Consider the following 20,026-nt stretch of genomic DNA (forward strand, 5'->3'; position numbering starts at 1 on the left):
ATCAGTATGTGAAATTTCTCTGGTAACTACAAAGATATTTGAAGGAGGAAAAAATTTTGTTTTCAACAATATCCATGATCCATTAAGTGTCATACTAACAACCTAAAGGAAAAATTCTCCAGTGTTTTGGAGTCCTCTGTATTCCTACCATCTGGAGAAAGTAGAGGAATATGACACATAAGGAAGGATTCCGCTTATCAGAGATCAAGAAATCTCAAGCATTGTTATGAGGTTTGGTTGTGTTAGTGTTACCAATCAATAAACAAAGAGAACTTAATAAATAAATAAATAAATAAATAAATAAATAAATAAATCCATCCATCCATCCATCCATCCATCCATCCATCCATCCATCCCCAGGAACCAGTCCATGTCTCCTCACCTGTTTCTTATTCCTGGTGGAAGATTCCTTTTGCCCACATCTGTTGCTGGGTTCATACAGGCAAATAAACGGAAGTCGGGATGACGAACCAGTGGTTCTGTTAAAAGAAAATTATAAATTCTCTACTGGTAACATCAAGTCATCAGCCTTAGGTCCACAGAGGAAGACTATCTAACGCCCCAAAACTTAAGGCCAAGACACCCTGCCTCAGACTGTTACTGCTGGCTGCTTAAACCATCCTTGCTTTTTCTGAAACCCCACTGAACAGTTTCCAGGCCTATATACCCCTTAATCTTCTGCTGCCATTCCACCATCTTTTAAGGTATCGTTGTTCATTATATTGAACAGCAGATATTTTGTCACTGAGTATGCACATCTATTACCTACTACCCAAGTAACTTGACAAATTATCTTATTCTTTGCATTCCCCATGCTACCTAAGTTGTCAGAAAATTAGTACTAGGGAATGAACACTGGGAGACCTATGTAACACACCTAACCAAAAGAATCTTACTCTAAAGAGGCCACAAGGCCTAGTGCCAAGTCAAACCCCAAAGGGATCAAGTGCTACCTGTATCTCCTCGATCTAGCAACACCAGTGAGCCAGAGGAGCCTTCAAGTAAACCACTGAGACATTCTAATGTTTCTGGAGCAGCCAGATTAATCTCATCCAATAAGATCCACTCTCCTTTCTTTACAGCTTGAGCTAGTGTACCCTAAAAAAAGATAAAGTAAAATGTTAAAAATCCATTTCAAATAAAGATACACTCACCAAGAGCAGTTATGCAAGCAGGATTAGAAATAAGAGGCAAAGGTCACGATCTTGCGGTCCGTGAGTTCGAGCCCCGCGTCAGGCTCTGGGCTGATGGCTCAGAGCCTGGAGCCTGTTTCCGATTCTGTGTGTCCCTCTCTCTCTGCCCCTCCCCCGTTCATGCTCTGTCTCTCTCTGTCCCAAAAATAAATAAACGTTGAAAAAAAAAAAAAAAAGAAAGAAATAAGAGGCAAGGGCAAACCTCTTGTATTTGATGAGCTTTCACCCTAAAGGCCCAATGGCTGCCAGCTTGTTGTCAGAGCTAAGGCCAAAACAACCTTTTTTAAATGTCCAAAAGGGTCAAGGGAATATCTTTGAGCCTAACAGAGAGATGCAACAAAGTAAATCATCTCAGGAGATACATGGTGAGGTAACCTGTAACTTATAATGTATTCAGATGTTTATAGGTGCCCAAATGGTTATTAAAAGCACCCAAAATAAATACAGGGTCAGTATACTGACAAGTATGCAAAGATGAAATAAATGACTAAATCAAGAAGGTACAGTGGTTGTAATACATAGCCTTTCACATTTGTTGAAGAATATCAAAATAAATCTTTCTCATCTTTACTGAGTTATCTTTTCAAGTTCTACTTCCAAGAACACTGAAAGATAAATATTAAAATCTACACAGGTGACAGAACATCAAAAACTGGATTGTTTTATTATTAAATGGCTTTGTACTTTTGCTTTCATGATGATCCTAACAGAATCTTCAATAAATTTAATTGAAAACAATAAAACAGAACAAATGTATTGAACTCCACTGTAATGCCAAATCATAAAATAGGTATAAACCCTTTTTTTTCCATTTATTTATTTTATTTTATTTTTTATCTTTTAAATCTTACATCCAAATTAGTTAGCATCTAGTGCAACAATGATTTCAGGAGTAGATTCCTTAGTGCCCCTTACCCATTTAGCCCATCCCCCCTCCCACAACCCCTCCTGTAACCCTCAGTTTGTTCTCCATATTTATGAGTCTCTTCTGTTTTGTCCCCCTCCCTGTTTTTATATTATTTTTGTTTCCCTTCCCTTATGTTCATCTGTTTTGTCTCTTAAAGTCTTCATATGAGTGAAGTCATATGATTTTTGTCTTTCTTTGACTAATTTCACTTAGCATAATACCCTCCAGTTCTATCCACATAGTTGCAAATGGCCAAGATTTCATTCTTTTTGATGGCCGAGTAATACTCCATTGTGTGTGTGTGTGTGTGTGTGTGTGTGTGTGTGTGTGTGTACACACACACACACCTTCTTTATCCATTCATCCACTGATGGACATTTGGGCTCTTTCCATACTTCGGCTATTGTTGATAGTGCTGCTATAAACACGGGGGTGCATGTGTCCCTTCGAAACAGCACACCTGTATCCCTTGGATAAATGCCTAGTAGTGCAATTGCTGGGTCATAGGGTAGCTATATTTTTCATTTTTTGAGGAACCTCCATACTGTTTTCCAGAGTGGCTGTACCAGCTTGCATCCCCAGGTATAAACCCTATTTTGAAAGCACTTGACATCCTAATGGGTGATTTTAGAAATAAATCCTACTAAGATTAAGCAATGACGACCAAATTTCCCATACTGATGCACATATGACTGATCTTGCTCTCTCACCAAAACACCATCTCAAATAAGATTCCTACCTTTCTCAGGGCATAGTCAATTATGCTACAAAAGAATTTAATAAGCTTCCATCATGAAAATTTAATTAAGATGATCTTTCCCACAGGTCACAGGACAGAAAACAATAGAGCTATCCATTTACTAGAATAGAAAGTAATGCCTAAAGAGAACACACTCAAATCTCCCGGCCACGGCCTCCGCCATGAAACAGAGTTCACTAGTCATCCTCAACTGCAACTTTAAAAATAATGGTGCTGGGGCGCCTGGGTGGCTCAGTCAGTTGAGCGTCTGACTTCAGCCGAGATCATGATCTCACAATTTGTGAGTTCGAGCCCTGCGTCAGGCTCTGTGCTGACAGCTCAGAGCCTGGAGACTAATTTGGATTGTGTCTCCTCTCTCTGCCCATCCCCCACTTGTGCTCTGTCTCTCTCTGTCTCTCAAAAATAAATAAATAAATGTAAAAATAAAAAAAATTTTTTAAAAAATGGTGATTATCAAGACCTTACAATTTCCATAAAGGACATTTTTCAGAAATCCTCCCCACAAAATATTAGTATTTATTAAATTTTAAACAGCAAGCACTAAAAACATCAACAGTAATAGTAGCCTGCCTAAACTTGCATTTTGCATCAAATCAACATTCCCTTAACCTAGATAGCCAGCCAAAGCAAAATACCTCTACGAATGCAAACAAGAGGGCATTTTCAGTCATTTTCATCTGTTGCTGAGCATGGCTGAGTCTAAGACCAAATGCTTCCCATTTCTCTTTTAGGAGTAACCCTAGAAAAGAATAAAGACAAGAATTTAACACACATTTTGAGTTGTAATACATTTAACTTACACACAAAACTCATATAAAAATCAAACATCTTAGACATACTAAAAAATAAGTCCTAACACTTATATAATGTTATGTACCAGCAACTATACTAATCAGGTCATTTATATATGCATGTGTATATTAGTTAATTTTTTTACCCTTCACAACAATCCTTTCAAGTAGGTACTCTTACTCCCATTTTAGGGATAAGAAAGCACATAGAAGACAACTAAGCTACCAAAACCCCTTTGACTATAGAACTTAGCTTTTTGAAGAACTTATTTTCTAAGGAAATAAGATTGAGTGACCAGTAAGTGGTACTGGTACATCAACATCACCAACCATGTTTTTATGGAAATCTTGCCTAGAATCACAGGAACGACAATACTTCAGAATTAGTCATCTTTGCCCCTAAGTCCCAGAAAGCTCCAATTTGTATTGCTTCATTCTTCCCCAAACTCCTCTCCTAATTCTATAACTGAACCCAGGTCTGTCTGCCTGACATGCAGCAAAGCCAAACAGAGAGCAAGGATGCATTTAAGAGGCAGCCAAATGAGGAGACTCAGGAAAGCAAGCCTCAAATACGCAAGCCTTAAGAGTCAGGGATATTTAAAGGCAAACGAAAACAGATGTGGGTAAAAAGTTGCATCTGTGGTTATTAGTCTGCAGCTGCACTTATCATTAGTTCCATTAACCCTTTGGTTACCAGTTTCAATCCCCATTGTCTTTTGATCATGCTTTATTCCTGAAGGAACTGGGATGATGACAGCTCTTGCTACTTCCTGCTGAAACAGGGTGCAATTTCACGGTTTGAGGAATCAAACAATTTCGTGCTTTCTTGGTAATATTCCCTGGTACTTAGCTTAACCTGTGCATTCTGCTTGAACAAACTAGTAGTGTCTTCTTTGGTTGTTTTGAAGCAACATCGGAAAGCTGACATCTTGAGCAACCAGACAAACTACCAGGCACAGCTAAAGTCCTTATCTTCATCATGCAGCAAATAAACTTTATCAAGAATAAGGGGCTTTACAATTTGGGGAAGAACTGCATCTCCAATGCTCTTTCTTATCACTACATCCCATTTTTTTGCTGTGGCTGACAACTGCATTATCACCAACCAATTCTTTCATAGCGATGCCCTGAAGCTCTGATGTTAGGTGAATTTCTCACTGGTGTTGGAACCAGTCTCAAACACAATTGAATGAATTCTATTGAATCTCCTCATTCCTTTAAAGCCAGCTGCCTGATTGAAGTCTTGGTGTTTCCTCAAAGTCAACTGGCATTACTTCATGGTAGGGGTTGGCCTGTGACACCAATGACACAGTAAGCAGGTGAATTCAGGAAATATTTAACTGTGGAGAAGAATATTCTTATAATGTAGCAGGTGGATCCTGGAGGGCTAGCACAGCATCTCCCACTCTGACCAGGTGTGTTCAATCAGCTCCAGGGGCCACCATGTGGGTACACCCATCTGGTCTATTTTTCTGCATGTCCATATTCAGATCCTTGTGCAGTAAAAAAGCAGGAAATCTGGCCACTATCTTTTCCTCCATTAGAGACACAGCTGTTCTTATAGTGGCATTCCAAGCATGTGCAAAAACCTTCACCTGGTGTCTAGCCTTTATTGCTTATGGATTCAAACTGCTATAAAGTATTCAGCAAAATAGCAAAACCAGTAACCCGAAGTAATCACACTCATCTGTTAGTCCGTCTCCTGAAAAATACCTTAAGATCTGTTGGGGCTCACAAGAATAGTTAGCAAAATTTTATTCCAAAGATGGTGGGTGAAATCTGCGCTCAAGGTATGTCATCCAAGGTTTGGGTGATTCTGGCTCTTCTGTTTTTTGTCTTGTTTTCTCCAAGGTCAAAGGTCCCCTTCCCTTCCAACTAGCCCCATGGGCATGTACTAAGGAAAGGGCTTCAGCTTTGTTGATGGGTTATCACAGTATAGTCAAAGTCCTTGTATACCATTACAAATTAACATTCTTGGGGCGCCTGGGTAGCTCAGTTGTTAAGTGTCCAACTTCAGCTCAGGTAATAATCTCATGGTTCATGAGTTCGAGCCCCGTGTTAGGCTCTGCATTCTCTATACGTTGCGCCCCCCCCCCCATAAATAAACATTAAAAAAAATTAACATTCTCCACTTTTGACAAGTTTTTGTTTTGTTAGAAAAACCTCACAATTCAATATTGTTTCTTCTTGGCCTGAGTTTAACTATTCTGACCCTAGATATGAGGTTTACTCCAGGTGTTATAAACCAGTCTTAGTCTTAATAGGTTAGTTCTGTTCAACAGTTGTCTTAGCTCAGGAGGCAGTCCTGCAGGTGGGCTCTCAAAGCTAGGCCTGATAAGGCTGCTAGAAACACTATAAGCAAGGCATCAAGTTGTTATTCCTAAGGGGCTTTATGGGCTCCATAGAGTCAACCTAGATCCTTAAAGCTATGTGGTCACATTTGAGTCTATGCATTTTACACTCAAATAGGACATTCCAGTCAGAGCCTTGGTAATATAACCACTGTTTCCAGTGATGTTCTGTTACAAATAGAACAGATTCTTAGAGAACTTATGCTAATAATAATAACCGCCATGAAAATATAAGAATATTCACTGAGAATTTTTGAATTCTGGAGGAATCAGGTAGGGGAAAAAAATGAATGTTTCATATTTGTTTACAAAGGAATACTGTATTAAATTTCTGCAAGTCACAGCTTAAGAGAAAAACTTTCCTTAAATCTGGAAGGGCAAACATTAAAGAGCCAGCAATGTTTCAAACAAAAGTCATAAAAAATGAAACCATTTTTCTTAATTCTTTCAGTCCCATGTTACTCTGCTTGAATCCAGTTTTTTCATTAGTTCCAGAAATTTATACCTAGTTCAGTTTTATGATCTTAAAGATATGAGAAAACTGTATTTGTCAAAAGTTCTTTCCTTGCATTGCATTAAAGGTGAAAGGTATTTGCAAGATCATCAGAGTAAAATAGTAACTATAAATGACAAAAGATTACAAAATGGCCACGGTTAAAGATATGATGGGACTTCATTATAATGCAGTTGACAAGGAAATTTGTCAGCATTTCAATAACTAGAATTACAAGTGATGATATAATAAAATCTTATAACCTTAGAAGGTTTATCATCACTTATTTGACCATGCTTCCCATGTGATTTGATATACCAAATAAGCCTAGTTGGTAAAAAAAAGACTTCATTTAGAAGCTGAATTTTGGGAAGTCTGTCAGAAATATGAGAAATTTTTAAAGCATATGCCAAAACAGGATTACAAATCATTACAAAATTTAGTATTTAATTATCTATTTAGCCAAGGCAGCAATAAGAGATTCTAAAGGCAAATACAGAAGGTTACAGATTTGTTAGCAACACTGAAGTCTTTTCTTAAATAATCAAGGATCTAACAGAGACAAAACATAGAAACTTTGTTTTTCTAAGCAGGTTACATTAATGATAAAGAAAAACCTTTGTTTATAATTTCTTATTAGGCCAATAACCGAAGGAAACTGTCATTTTAACAGAAAAACCTAATTCCAGTTTTATACCAGTATACTTCCTGTATTAAAAGGTACTCTTCCAACAAGACGAATTCTTTAAAAATGTATGCAGTCCCTCCTTTTTTCCTCCCTGTCATCTCCAATGTTGATATATAGTTATTGGGACAAGGACATCTAGGGCACTGCACAGATCTGATCTCTTGCGGCACGTGCGGTGACGTGCTAACCAGAATCTCCATCAGAAATGAAGGGCTTTCGGGGCGCCTGGGGGGGCTCAGTTGGCTGACCATCCAGCTCAGGTCATGATCTTGAGATTGAGCCCCTTGATGGATTCTGTGCTGGGTATGGAGCCTGCTTAAGATTCATATTCTCTTTCTTTCTCTCTTTCTCTCTCCCTCTCTCTCTCCCTCCCTCCCTCCCCCTCCCCCACCCCATCTCTGCCCCTCCCCCTACTTGCGCTCATGCTCTTGCTCTGGCTCTCTCTCAAAAAAAACAAAAAAAAAAAAAAAAAAAAGAAAGGAAAAAAAAAAAAGAAATGAAAGGCTCTCAGTCCTCAACTCTCAGATGCCATCAGGGACTGCCTTGACTGAAGACAATTGCTCTGCCAAGGGCATGCCCTCTTCCCAGGTGGTCACATCCAATGACTATTACAGAAGTCCAGCCCCAATTTAGGATGGTTCTCAAGAAAATCCAACTTTTGGAACTCCTCAGAGAATCAGCTATGGCTTCTGTTGATAGTGTGTCACTGCTCAATTTCTGCTTAATCTTGCTCTCTTACCCCTTTCTGTTACCCAGGTGTAGACCACTCCCTAATAAACTTTACATACTAATATCCATAATCTTGGGGCTCCTGGGTGGCTCAGTAGGTTGAGCATCCAACTCTTGATTTTTTTCTTGGTTCAGTTCATGATCCCAGGGACATGGGACCAAGCCCTGTGTCGGGCTCCATGCTAAGGGAGGAGCCTGCTTGGGATTTTCTCTCTCTCCCTCTGCCCCTCTCCCCTTCTCCCGTGTGCACGCTCTCTCTCTTTAAAAAAACAAAAACATGGGAATGCAAGCTGGTGCAGCCACTCTGGAAAACAGTATGGAGTTTCCTCAAAAAACTAAAAATAGAACTACCCTATGACCCAGCAATTGCACTGCTAGGCATTTATCCACGGGATACAGGTGTGCTGTTTCGATGGGACACATGCACCCCCATGTTTATAGCAGCACTATCAACAATAGCCAAAGTATGGAAAGAGCCCAAATGTCCATCAGTGGATGAATGGATAAAGAAGATGTGGTGTACATACACAATGGAGTATTACTCAGCAATCAAAAAGAATGAAATCTTGCCATTTGCAACTATGTGGATGGAACTGGAGGGTATTATGCTAAGTGAAATTAGTCAGTCAGAGAAAGACACAAATCCTATGACTTCACTCATATGAAGACTCTAAGAGACAAAACAGATGAACATAAGGGAAGGGAAACAAAAGTGGTATAAAAACAGAGAGGGGGACAAAACAGAAGAGACTCATAAACATGGAGAACAAACAGAGGGTTACTGGAGGGGTTGTGGGAGGCAGGATAGGCTAAATGGGTAAGGGGCACTAAGGAATCTACTCCTGAAATCATTGTTGCACTAGATGCTAACTAATTTGGATGTAAATTTTAAAATATAAAAAATAAAATTAAAAAATAATAAAAAAACAAAAACAAAAAAACAACTAACATCATTAATCTTAGTGACTACCATGCACAAAAATTCCTTTCCAAAGATTCCCTTCTCACAAACCTTCTACAACTTTCCTTTTTACATTCATATTTTGACCTACATTTTTCCTCTTTACATACCCAGTCTCACGTTCCTTGCATATATAAATTGTTTCCCTTATCATTTCCAGTAATTCTAATTATATGTATTAGAATTCTTAACTCTTAAAAAATCTTAAGTTTCTAGTAAAAACTAAGTAGTAACTAATTGTAAACTGTTTGTTGTGTTGGCATTTTTTATATTGGTAAACTTATGACTACACTGAAGAATTCTAAATGTATGCCTTATTTCAGTGTACCATAAAACATGTTTACTAATAAACCCAAATATCTTTAGTTTCTCTGTAACAGGAAGCCAAAAGCAGATAAAACTATGTTTAGTAATTAATGTTTTCTTACCTGGAAATTATATAGATACTTAATTTACTTAACCCATCATTTAACTTTGTAAAACTTTATAGGTAACCAAAGATTTTGAAAGCTACTTAAAAGTTTACCTATAAACTTTTTTTTTAATGTTTATTCATTTTTGAGAGAGAGACAGAGGCAGACAGAGAGGGAGACACAGAATCTCTGGTAGGCTCCAGGCTCTGAGCTGTCAGCACAGAGCCCAACAGACGGCTTGAACTCATAAACCGAGAGATCATGACTGGAGCTAAAGTCAGGTGCTTAACCAATTGAACCACCCAGGCTCCCCAACCTATAAACTTTTTTATCTTATTTATATCCGTTTCTTTTTTCTTAATAGTTACGTTTAGATTGCCAATCTAAACTTTAGAAGAAAGTCATTCTCCCAAGAAACATATATTTAAAAAAATTTTTTTGTATCAACTTATTTGACTTAAGTAAATCGAAGCAATGCTGTTAATTCTAAACACACGTCTATTAAACAAACAACCTTAAACCAACAACCTTAAATTAGCTTTAATACCAAATATTTTTTCAGATCACGTAAATGTGAAAAACTTACATTAGTTTCTGAGTTTTAGAATGTCTACAGTTTACAAGCACTTGCTTTTTTTTTCTTTTAATTTTTTTTTTTAATGTTTATTTATTTTTGAGAGAATGCAAGCAGGGGAGGGGCAGAGAGAGAGGAAGACAGAGAATCTGAAGCAGGCTCCAGGCTGTCAGCACAGAGCCCGACATGGGGCTCAAACTCACAAACTGTGAGATCATGACCTGAGCCGAAGTCAGAGGTTCAACTGACTGAGCCACCCAGGTGCCCCACAAGCACTTGCCTTTAAACCAACTTATATATAACTCCTTTACAAACTAATTTTAGCAATACTATCCAAAGGTGGAGAAATTTTCTCATATTTACAACATACATGAACACATGAATATACAAAAAAGATGCAAACAAAATCTTACAGAACAAATCCAACTGCAAATGGTATTATAACGCATGGATTCATTAATTGGTCATCATTACCTGGAGTCTAATGAATATTATGACCAAGCAGTGTCGCAAAAAAGATCATCTTTTTCCTTTCATGGGCTCATAACTAAGCACTGCTCAGTTTTAAAGAATATAACCCAAAAGGCTGCATTCAGGAATCAAACTGTCATTTCCCATTTTCCAATTACAATGCAGCTGATTTTACCCAAAGATCCCCAAAGAAGCAACAACAAACCAAATGAATGAAACCCCGAGTACCTCTGTGAGCACTGGTTCCTCCCTAAAAGTCAGGGCTTCACCAACTGAACCAAATGGCTTCCTAGTCAACCTTTTCTAATTAAGCAAGGGAAGGATGCTAAGAGAGCCAAACCAAATGGAAGGAAGAAATGACCTCACCAAGACACATCTGCCCAAACCAAAAACCATTCCCTGCCCATGAGAGCTAAATTAAACACTGAGGGGTGGCAGCACCCAGTCAGGGCAGGGAGTGTCATCCTTAGGAAAAAGAGCCTAGGCAGCTGCTTAGACTTTCCCCCAGATTGTTGTTGTCGGCTAGGGGCTCATGAACCACTGGCAAAAAGCTCCTGCCTGGCTCACCAAATTTGTAACTAAACTCCAGTTCATGTGCCCAACACACAGCAAAGCCATTTAAGATGTCAATTATGTAGCAAGGAAAGGGTTTACTTGAGAGGCAGCCAAGGGGTGCCTGGCTGGCAGTCATACAGCACACAACTCTTGATCTCAGGGTTGTAGGTTTGAGCCCCACTTTGGGTATAGAGATTACTTAACAATAAAATCTTAAAAACCAAACAAAAAAAAGAGACAGTGAGACAAGGAGACGGGAGAGCAAGCCTCAAATCTGTCTCCCGGAAGGAGAAGAGGCACGGATATTTAAAGGAAAACACTGCAGCCTGGTTTATTAGTCTGTAGCTGTGCTTATTAGTTCCATTAACCCTTTGGTCACTGGTTTCAATTCTGTTAATTAAGCCAAAGCCTCATGGCCTCCCACTAGCAGTATGGGTCCTGTTCTTACCAGTTTCACTTTCTTTTCCATCCTTGTTGACGGCCGACTTGTGTACATGCTGCATTAGTCTGAGGAGATCATGCCACCGTTTCTGCCTGTAACAGGTCTGAATGTGTCCTAAGAATGTAAAGTTTTGCTTCTTGGAAAATGTCTGGGCAAAGAGTTCTTCAAATGCCTCCCGTAAGGGCAGCCAAATAAGTTTATGGTCCACCGGTTTGTAACTGAAACAAAAGGTAAATATAATTCCCAAACTTCTGAAGCTACTAGAGATTAGAAATCATGTGTTAGAAAATAGGAATAGGTCCAAGATTTCATTTACTCAAAATCATAAATAATATCAAAATACTTTAAAGATCTATGTTAAAGCTTTAGGGGTGCCTGGGTGGCTCAGTTAGTTGAGCATCCAAGTCTTGATTTTGGCTCAGGTCCTAATCCCAGGGTCATGGGACTGAGCCCCACATGGGGCTCTGCACCAAGCGTAGAGACTACTTGGGATTCTCTCTCCCTCTCCCTCTGCCCTTCTTCTCTGCTCAGACTCACTCTCTCTATATTAACAATCTATGTTAAAGTTTTAAATTATAACCGATTTTCTTCATTCTAAATGTTTGAAGAGTCTACACTGAAGGTAAAAACAGTATTATGAAAAGAATTTGAAATTCATAGTTGGGCAGTGAAAGGCATGTCACTTATTTTACTAACATGTTTAAATAAACATCACGTAGAAGACTCAATGATAAACCATATTTTATCAAGATTGACCAAAAGTTTTCAGAATATCTTAGAATAAAATACAGCATCTGAAACTGGTTAGCTTAAGAAAAGTGAACACAGCTCATGCCTTCTCAATTGATGGGGGAGAGAATTGCTCTCAAAGAGAAAAACTAGGGGAGAGAGGACAGCAACAAAACCTTAGATGTTGCAATGGTCTGTGGCCCTCCAAAGCTCAACATTTTATTTCTTAGTATTTAGATTCTCTCTTATTCTATAGCACTTCTCTGTTGGGGAGCTAGGAAATTAGTTCATATTAATTGTAATATCTGGAGGTGACAGGTGATAATAAACAGTCGAGAACCACTGCTGTAGCTAGAAGTTGCTCAAGCAGCAACTAATTGTTCCTGGAAAACCTCAGGTATACAATCTTCTATACCCTAAGATACTAAATACTATAATTCAAATACAATGACATAACTTTTATTTCCACAAAAAATAATTTGGGAACTAAAACAAAAACAAGTATGTTTTGCAACAATCAAGCACAATTAGAAAACTCATGGACACTATTTACTCATTGGACTGTGAGAGAGAAACCATGAGATAAGCAAAACCAATGCCCAGATACTGAGCATCCATCAAAGAGTCTGATTCCAGAGAGAAAAAGTATGAGAACTTCAAACTCATGTACACTTACCAGTAAGCACTAACACATTAGTAAAGACATTTATTCAATTTATTCAACAAAAATTTACTGAGTACCTGTTAGGTGTTAGGCACTGAGTAAACAAGACCCACAAGGTCCTCCCCCACCTACAATCTAACAAAAGAATAGAAAAAGACATCTACTATAAAATATCAAATAGTAGTTAAGTGCTATGATTATAGATAAATGAGACTGGGTGGAGAAGGCACTGGTAATTTAAATATGATAGGAAGGCTTTGTTAAAGATGAGCGTTTCAAGGCAACCCAAATCAAGCAAGGAAAGGAGTTAAGCCAAACATCTGTGGACCACAAGGGATGCCACACAGAGAACAGCAAGCAACCAGGTGCAACACAGAAAGTGTGTGGCTGGAGCTCAACAGCAGAGCCGAAGGGAGAAAATTATGTCAGAGAAGTACCAGTGCTAGATTATGAAGGGTCTTATAGGCCCAAAAAAGCCTTTGGAGTATACTCTAAATGGCCTGAGAAGTCAGTGTAAGGATTTGAGACAGAGAGTAATGCAATCTGATTATACTTTAAAAGGACTGTTAACTACTCAATGGAAGAGACTGTAGGGAAGTTAAGAGTAGAAGCAAACATGAGAGACCTATACAATGGACCAAAGCAAAAGATGATGAACACTAGGAATAGTGAGAAATTAAACAAAACACACATGTTATTTAAATAAAGTTGCTAGTCTTAAAGATGATAGTACGAATGGAATCCAAAGCTAACTGAGGCAGCTGCCTGGGTTCAGTACAGACTGCCTGGGTTCAAACATGAACCAGCCACTACCTTGTACTAGATACTTAATCCCTATGTGTCTCAGTTCTCTGTTGTGTAAAATGGGGTAAGAGTCTGTGCCTCATGGTTGTTAAAAAGGCCACATGAGTTAACACAGATAAAGGACTCCAAACAGAGCCTGGAACATGAGTGCATATAAGAATTAACTTAAAGTGGAGCATAGTGGCTGAAACAGTTAAGTCAATATATTTCAAGTGATGAAAAAAATGAGTCAACATATATACACTTCAGAAAAGAAAAAAATGAATTGTAACACAAATACTCAATGGGAACCAGCCTGACACCTGGGAGAACATACACTGAGACTACATGTAAGAATTCATTTGAAAATGGGCAAACCATGGGCTTCGAGCTATATTACAAAGCTGTAATCATCAAGACAGTATGGTACTGGCACAAAAACAGACGCTCAGATCAATGGAAAAGAATAGAGAACCCAGAAATGGACCCACAAATGTATGGCCAACTAATCTTTGACAAAGCAGGAAAGAATATCCGATGAAATAAAGACAGTCTCTTCAGCAAGTTGTGCTGGGAAAAATGCACAGCAACATGCAGAAGAATCAACCCGGACCACTTTCTTACACCATATACAAAAATAAACTCAAAATGGATGAAAGACCTCAATGTAAGACAGGAAACCATCAAAATCCTCCAGGAGAAAGCAGACAAAAACCTCTTTGACCTTGGCTGCAGCAACTTCTTACTCAACATGTCTCCAGAGGCAAGGGAAACAAAAGCAAAAATGAACTATTGGGACCTTATCAAAATAAAAAGCTTCTGCACAGAGGAGGAAACAATCAGCAAAACTAAAAGGCAACTGATGGGGGTGCCCGGATGGCTGAGTCGGTTGAGCATGTGACTTCAGCTCAGGTCATGATCTCGCGGTTCTTGAGTTCGAGCCTCGTGTTGGGCTCTGTGCTGACAGCTCAGAGCCTGGAGCTTGCTTCTGAATCCGTGACTCCCTCTCTCTCTGCCCCTCTACTGCTCATACTCTCTCAAAAAATAAATACATGTTTAAAAAAATTAAAAAAAAAAAAAAGGCATGGGGCGCCTGGGTGGCTCAGTCGGTTGAGCGGCTGACTTTGGCGCAGTTCATGATCTCGCAGTCTGTGAGTTCGAGCCCACGTCGGGCTCTGTGCTGACAGCTCAGAGCCTAGAGCCTGCTTCAGATTCTGTGTCTCCCTCTCTCTCTGACCCTCCCCCATTCATGCTCTGTCTCTGTCTCAAAAATAAATAAACGTTAAAAAAAAAAAAAAATTAAAAAAAAAAAGGCAACTGATGGAATGGGAGAAGATATTTACAAATGACATTATCAGATAAAGGGTTAGTATCCAAAATCTATAAAGAACTTAATCAAACTCAACACCCAAAAAACAAATAATCTAGTGAAAAAAATGGGCAAAAGACATGAATAGACACTTCTCCAAAGAAGACTTCCAGATGGCCAACTGACACATGAAAAAATGCTCAACATCACTTATCATCAGGGAAATACAAATCAAAACCACAACGAGATACCACCTCACACCTGTAAGAATGGCTAACATTTAACAACTCAGGCAACAACAGATGTTGGCGGGGATGCGGAGAAAAGATCTCTTTTGCACTGTTGGTGGGAATGCAAACTGGTGCAGCCACTCTGGAAAAGTGTAGAGGTTCCTCAAAAAATTAGAAATAGAACTACCCTACGACCCAACAATTGCACTACTAGGTATTTGTCTAAGGGATACAAGTGTGCTCTTTCGAAGGGGCCCATGCACCCCAATGTTTATAGCAGCACTATCAACAATAGCCAAGTATGGAAAGAACCCAAATGTTCATCGATGGATGAATAAAGAAGATGTGGTGTGTGTGCGCGTGCGCGCGCACGCGCACACACACACACACACACACACACACACACACACAATGGAGTATTACTCAGCAGTCAAAAAGAATGAAATCTTGCCATTTGCAACTACGTAGATGGAACTAGAGGTATTATGCTAAGGAAATTTGTCAGAGAAAGAGAAATATCATATGAGGACTTTAAGATACAAAACAGATGAACATAAGGAAAGGGAAGCAAAAATAATATAAAAATGGAGGGGGACAAAACATAAAAGACTCTTAAATATGGAGAACAGAGGGTTACTGGAGGGGTTGTGGGAGGAGGGGATGGGCTAATTGGGTAAGGGGCATTAAGGAATCTACTCCTGAAATCATTGTTGCACTATATGCTAACTAATTTGGATGTAAATTTAAAAAAATAATAATAAAATAAAATAATTTTTTTAAAAAAAATTAAAAAAAAAAACTACTTATAATGGGTGACGTGACATAACACTATAAATTCTTAGAAGAAATAGACCTAGTCCATGTTCAGTTATTGTAAGACTAGCCATTTGTGTTAGGAGTATGTAATAGCAGAACATTCCTGAAGACATATATAGATACAAAATAGAAAGAAATACATGGTAGTATAGATATACCGAGTTAAGAAACAAATTATATCACTAAAAAAACATGCCAAGTACCTCAATGAAGGAAAGAGGAGATTAAGTGTCAATGAACTAACAGAAGTAAACTAAAAACAAGGTAGAAAGATCACTGGGGAAAAAAATAAAAAAATGAAAGTAGAATTAAAGAAAGATAAATCTCAGCTGATGGATCTTAAGACAGAATATATATTTAAAAGTGTTAACTAAGTACATAACTAGTGATATGTATAGAAGAGAATATAAGTAAAAGGAGGAAGCAGGAATCCAAAGTAGCATTCCCGCCACAGCAGGGAGGGCTATAAGACAAAGAAAGAGTAAAAATAAAAACTGCTGTAATGTGACCCTCAAAAAAAGAGATAAATGAAAAGCTTTCTGGCAGATGCCATAAAGAGCAAAAAGGGCAATAAATTCTACTTTATGCCTTTAAGGGTTTTTTTAAGCAATTGTTTAGAGTTAATGGGACAGATCCCAATATCACTCAACTTAAGGTATGCCAAAAACATCCATCAGTTTTACAGCCTTCGGCACAAACTAAAACTGATCACGAATCTAACATATTCAAAAACACCAACAGGGAAGAAGGGCCTTTTAATGACCACAGTGGAATCCCATGAGCAACATTTAACCAAGTAGAGAGCTACTTAATGTTTCAAAGATAATTGAACTGCAGGAGAGAATCTAGCTCCAAGGCAGTGCGACTCTAGAACGTACACTTTAGATAAATGTCAGTACACACAAATACTAATTACATGCTTGGTTTTTTTGTCCCTCTCCATTCCAGCATGATCTTTGAGAGCAAGAATCTCAAGCATTCTTTAAAATTGAGAGAAACATCTATATATCCAACAGGTCCTCAGTAAAGTCCAATAAATAACCTACTGTGGTAGGGGGTAGGAGTGCAAGTCTTTGAACCTTTTTCTAAGGCTAATTTTGAGCTTTATAAGAAAACACTATTTGCTCCCTCAAGCAGTGAACTCAAAATAACCAGAAAATAATTTTAAAACAAACTTACCCTCCAAGCAAGTCTGCAGTGTCACTTTGTTGATTCATATTGACAACCCTCAAATGGTGGCCTTTTAAAAAGAAAGGGCAAAAGGGTCACTCTGAAAATTTCAAGACTGATTATATCCAGTGTGATCCTTAAAGATGTGTGGACATGGGCACATTTCCTCTGCTCCTCTTATTTTAATTTCAGGAATTTTAACCATTCAAAATTTTCACCTAACCCAGAGAGATATACAAGAAGATTCACTGTGTATTATTGCTCTACAATCAGATAACTGAAAACAACAAAAAAATCCTTCAATAAGTAAATGTCTATAAATTAGAATTAAATAAACATCCAATACGTAATATTATTTAACCATTAGGAGTAAAGCAGTTCTGTTTTTAAAGATATCCAATTTGCTTATTAACTAAATGCAATATATAAGAATGTGATCCCATTTGTTTCAACACAAACCCAAACTTAAACGTTTATATATTTGCAGACCATAGGTGAGAACTGGAAACAGTTGGGGCACCTGAGTGACTTAGTCAGTTGAGTGTCCAACTCTTGGTTTTGGCTCAGGTCATGATCTCATGGTTGTGGAATCAAGCCCCACATTGGGCTAGGCACTGACAGCATGGAGCCTGTTTGGGATTCTCTCTCTAGCTCTCTCTCTGCCCAACCCCAGCTCTTGCTTTCTATTTACAGGTAAATAAATAAGCTTAAAAACAGATAAATAAACTGAAAAAGATAATGCTAGGCTGTAACAGTAGTTATTTCCAGGGGGAAAAAATTACATTACTTCCAAGGAAAAAATTTCCAGTGGTTACTTCCAGGCAGTGGTGAGGTGGCACTTTTTAAACTCCGGTATTTTTTGGACATTTTATTTAAGAAAAAAAAAAGGCAGACAGTGTGAAATGTTTATTGTGTGGGGGCAGAATGTTTCTCCTCTAAGTTACCTGTAATGTGAGCCAAGTACTGGACAGTAGAGGTTTTGCCAGTCCCAGTCTCTCCCACCAGTAATACCGGTTCCCCTTTGCTAACACACACTGCAAGCTGTTCGATAAGAATGGAGGATGGCCTTGTGGGAGCAAAAGTGAACTTCTCCCTGGGAAGGGGAAAACAAGTAAGCAGTTAGAGAAACAGACTACAAGTTTCTTTCAGTGAGGAACCAGATTTTCCGGACTCCACAAAAATGAGAAGAGAAGTGACAATAGCTGTCTTGATGCTATAAACAGATATCCTTACAACCTAGGAATTGCAGAATTTATTCATTCATTCTACAAACATTGAGTATTTATACACCTAGTACTTTACTAGACTCTGGAGAATCAAAACACCCATAAGGTAAGACATTATCTGCACTAGCTATGTCATCTTCGGCAAATTACTTAGCCTCTCTTAGCCCTCATCTCCTCACCTATAAAATTTAGGTAAGAGTGACTATTTGTAGTGGGTTGAATAGCCTTCCCCCAAAATTCATGTCCACCCAGAAGGTGTGAATGTGACCTTATTTGGAAAAGAGGGTCTTTGCAGCTATAACAAAGTTAAAATCCTATCATACTGGCTTTAAGGGTGAGCCTTAAATCCATTGACTAGTATCCTTACAAAAACAGAGAATTAGAAACACAAACACACACAAGAAAGAAGATGATCTGACAATGGAGACAGAGATGGGAAGGATGCAGCTACAGGGGCAAGGAACACCAAAGACTGCTGGTAGCCATTAGAAGCCAGGAAGAGGCAAAAGCCTTCAGGGGAAGTATGGTCCTGCCAACATCTTGATTTCAGACTTCAAGCCTCCAGAACTGTGAGAGAATAAATGTCTGTTGTTTTAGGCCACCAAGTTATGGTAATTTGTTATGGCAGCTGTAAGACACTAATTATGAATTCATAAAATTATTTCCACCACTACACGAGAGAACATATGCAAAGCACTCAGCACAATGTTAGGAGTATAGTAAGTATTTAATGAATGGTAACTAGATCTCAGAATCATTCCAGCATTCAAGGAATTTACAGACTAACGTTAGGATCTAGCCTAACTTCCAAGGGAAGCTTACTCTGCTAAATACACTACAATGAATAAAATCAAAGATACATCTTTACTAGTCCCAAATCCCTAACAACCCTCCTCACCTCCTTCACCTATTAACATCTAATTTCACAGAATATACTTTGGGAAAGTACTGCTTCTTACCATCCAGCACAGAGGAGAGATCACCATTCACACACGTTTTGCTTGGAGACAGGGGGCTAGATTAACCCTCCTATCATGTTCCTAACGGCCCACAGTCTCAGACTAGTTGAGCGCCTATTTACCTCTGTATGTGGACAGCCTCACTTTGTTTCCGAAGAAGCCGCACTCGACCCACTTGCACATCTAACTCATTGATCACAATTTCCGGTTTATAAAGTTGACAGAAAAATTCAGCCTGTGGGAGGGGAAAGAGTAAACTTCTGTATGATCTTTTAAAAAAATTCTGTACACGCTTCAAACATTTCCTCATGCATGTGGGTTACTGTGCCCCTCTAATTAGCCCTTTACTAACAAGCATTTTCTACTTCCAAGACAGGTGAGTTAACTTTAATTATGTCTTTTTAAAAATTTTCTAAATTTCTGTGGTTTTATTTGAAAACATTGATCATGAATGTTTCCCTGTAATGGTAGTTTTTATTCATTCCAATAAGCCCATATCTGCCTATCTCTAAAGTGAACACATTAACATATTCCAATAGTGAATGAACAGAAAGTTCTACTCCTATAATTTATGAAAAAAATCAGAGTGATTTTTCTTCAGTTATGCTTTCCTCTGCTTTAGATTCTAACATAATGCAGGAAACAATGACTTGAATAAACCATAGTACATCTGACCACAGCCAAAACACAGAAAAGCTGTCAGAGAGGCTCCAGGGTCTCTACCCAAGAGCCATTCTTTCTTATCCTCGTTGCTAACTCTAAGAACCCAGATTTTGTTTAGATTTGGGTCAGGAATGGAAGGGGCAGCAAAG

The 20,026-nt window shown here is 38.5% G+C and overlaps 1 protein-coding gene across 1 annotated transcript in view; it reads right to left on the reverse strand.

Moving 5' to 3' along the window:
* MDN1 (midasin AAA ATPase 1) overlaps positions 1-20,026 on the reverse strand; it is a 173,047-nt gene that overhangs the window by 115,834 nt on the left and 37,187 nt on the right. The window contains exons 13-19 of the mRNA XM_047857750.1: positions 19,337-19,449; positions 17,974-18,122; positions 17,039-17,099; positions 11,335-11,546; positions 3,496-3,599; positions 954-1,098; positions 383-479 (exon numbers count right to left, since the gene is read on the reverse strand). Of these exons, the coding sequence (XP_047713706.1) occupies positions 383-479; positions 954-1,098; positions 3,496-3,599; positions 11,335-11,546; positions 17,039-17,099; positions 17,974-18,122; positions 19,337-19,449 (881 nt within the window). The remainder of the gene's footprint in view (positions 1-382; positions 480-953; positions 1,099-3,495; positions 3,600-11,334; positions 11,547-17,038; positions 17,100-17,973; positions 18,123-19,336; positions 19,450-20,026) is intronic.

This window comes from Prionailurus viverrinus, chromosome B2 (genome assembly GCF_022837055.1).
Source record: "Prionailurus viverrinus isolate Anna chromosome B2, UM_Priviv_1.0, whole genome shotgun sequence".
NCBI classification, from domain to species: Eukaryota; Metazoa; Chordata; class Mammalia; order Carnivora; family Felidae; genus Prionailurus; species Prionailurus viverrinus.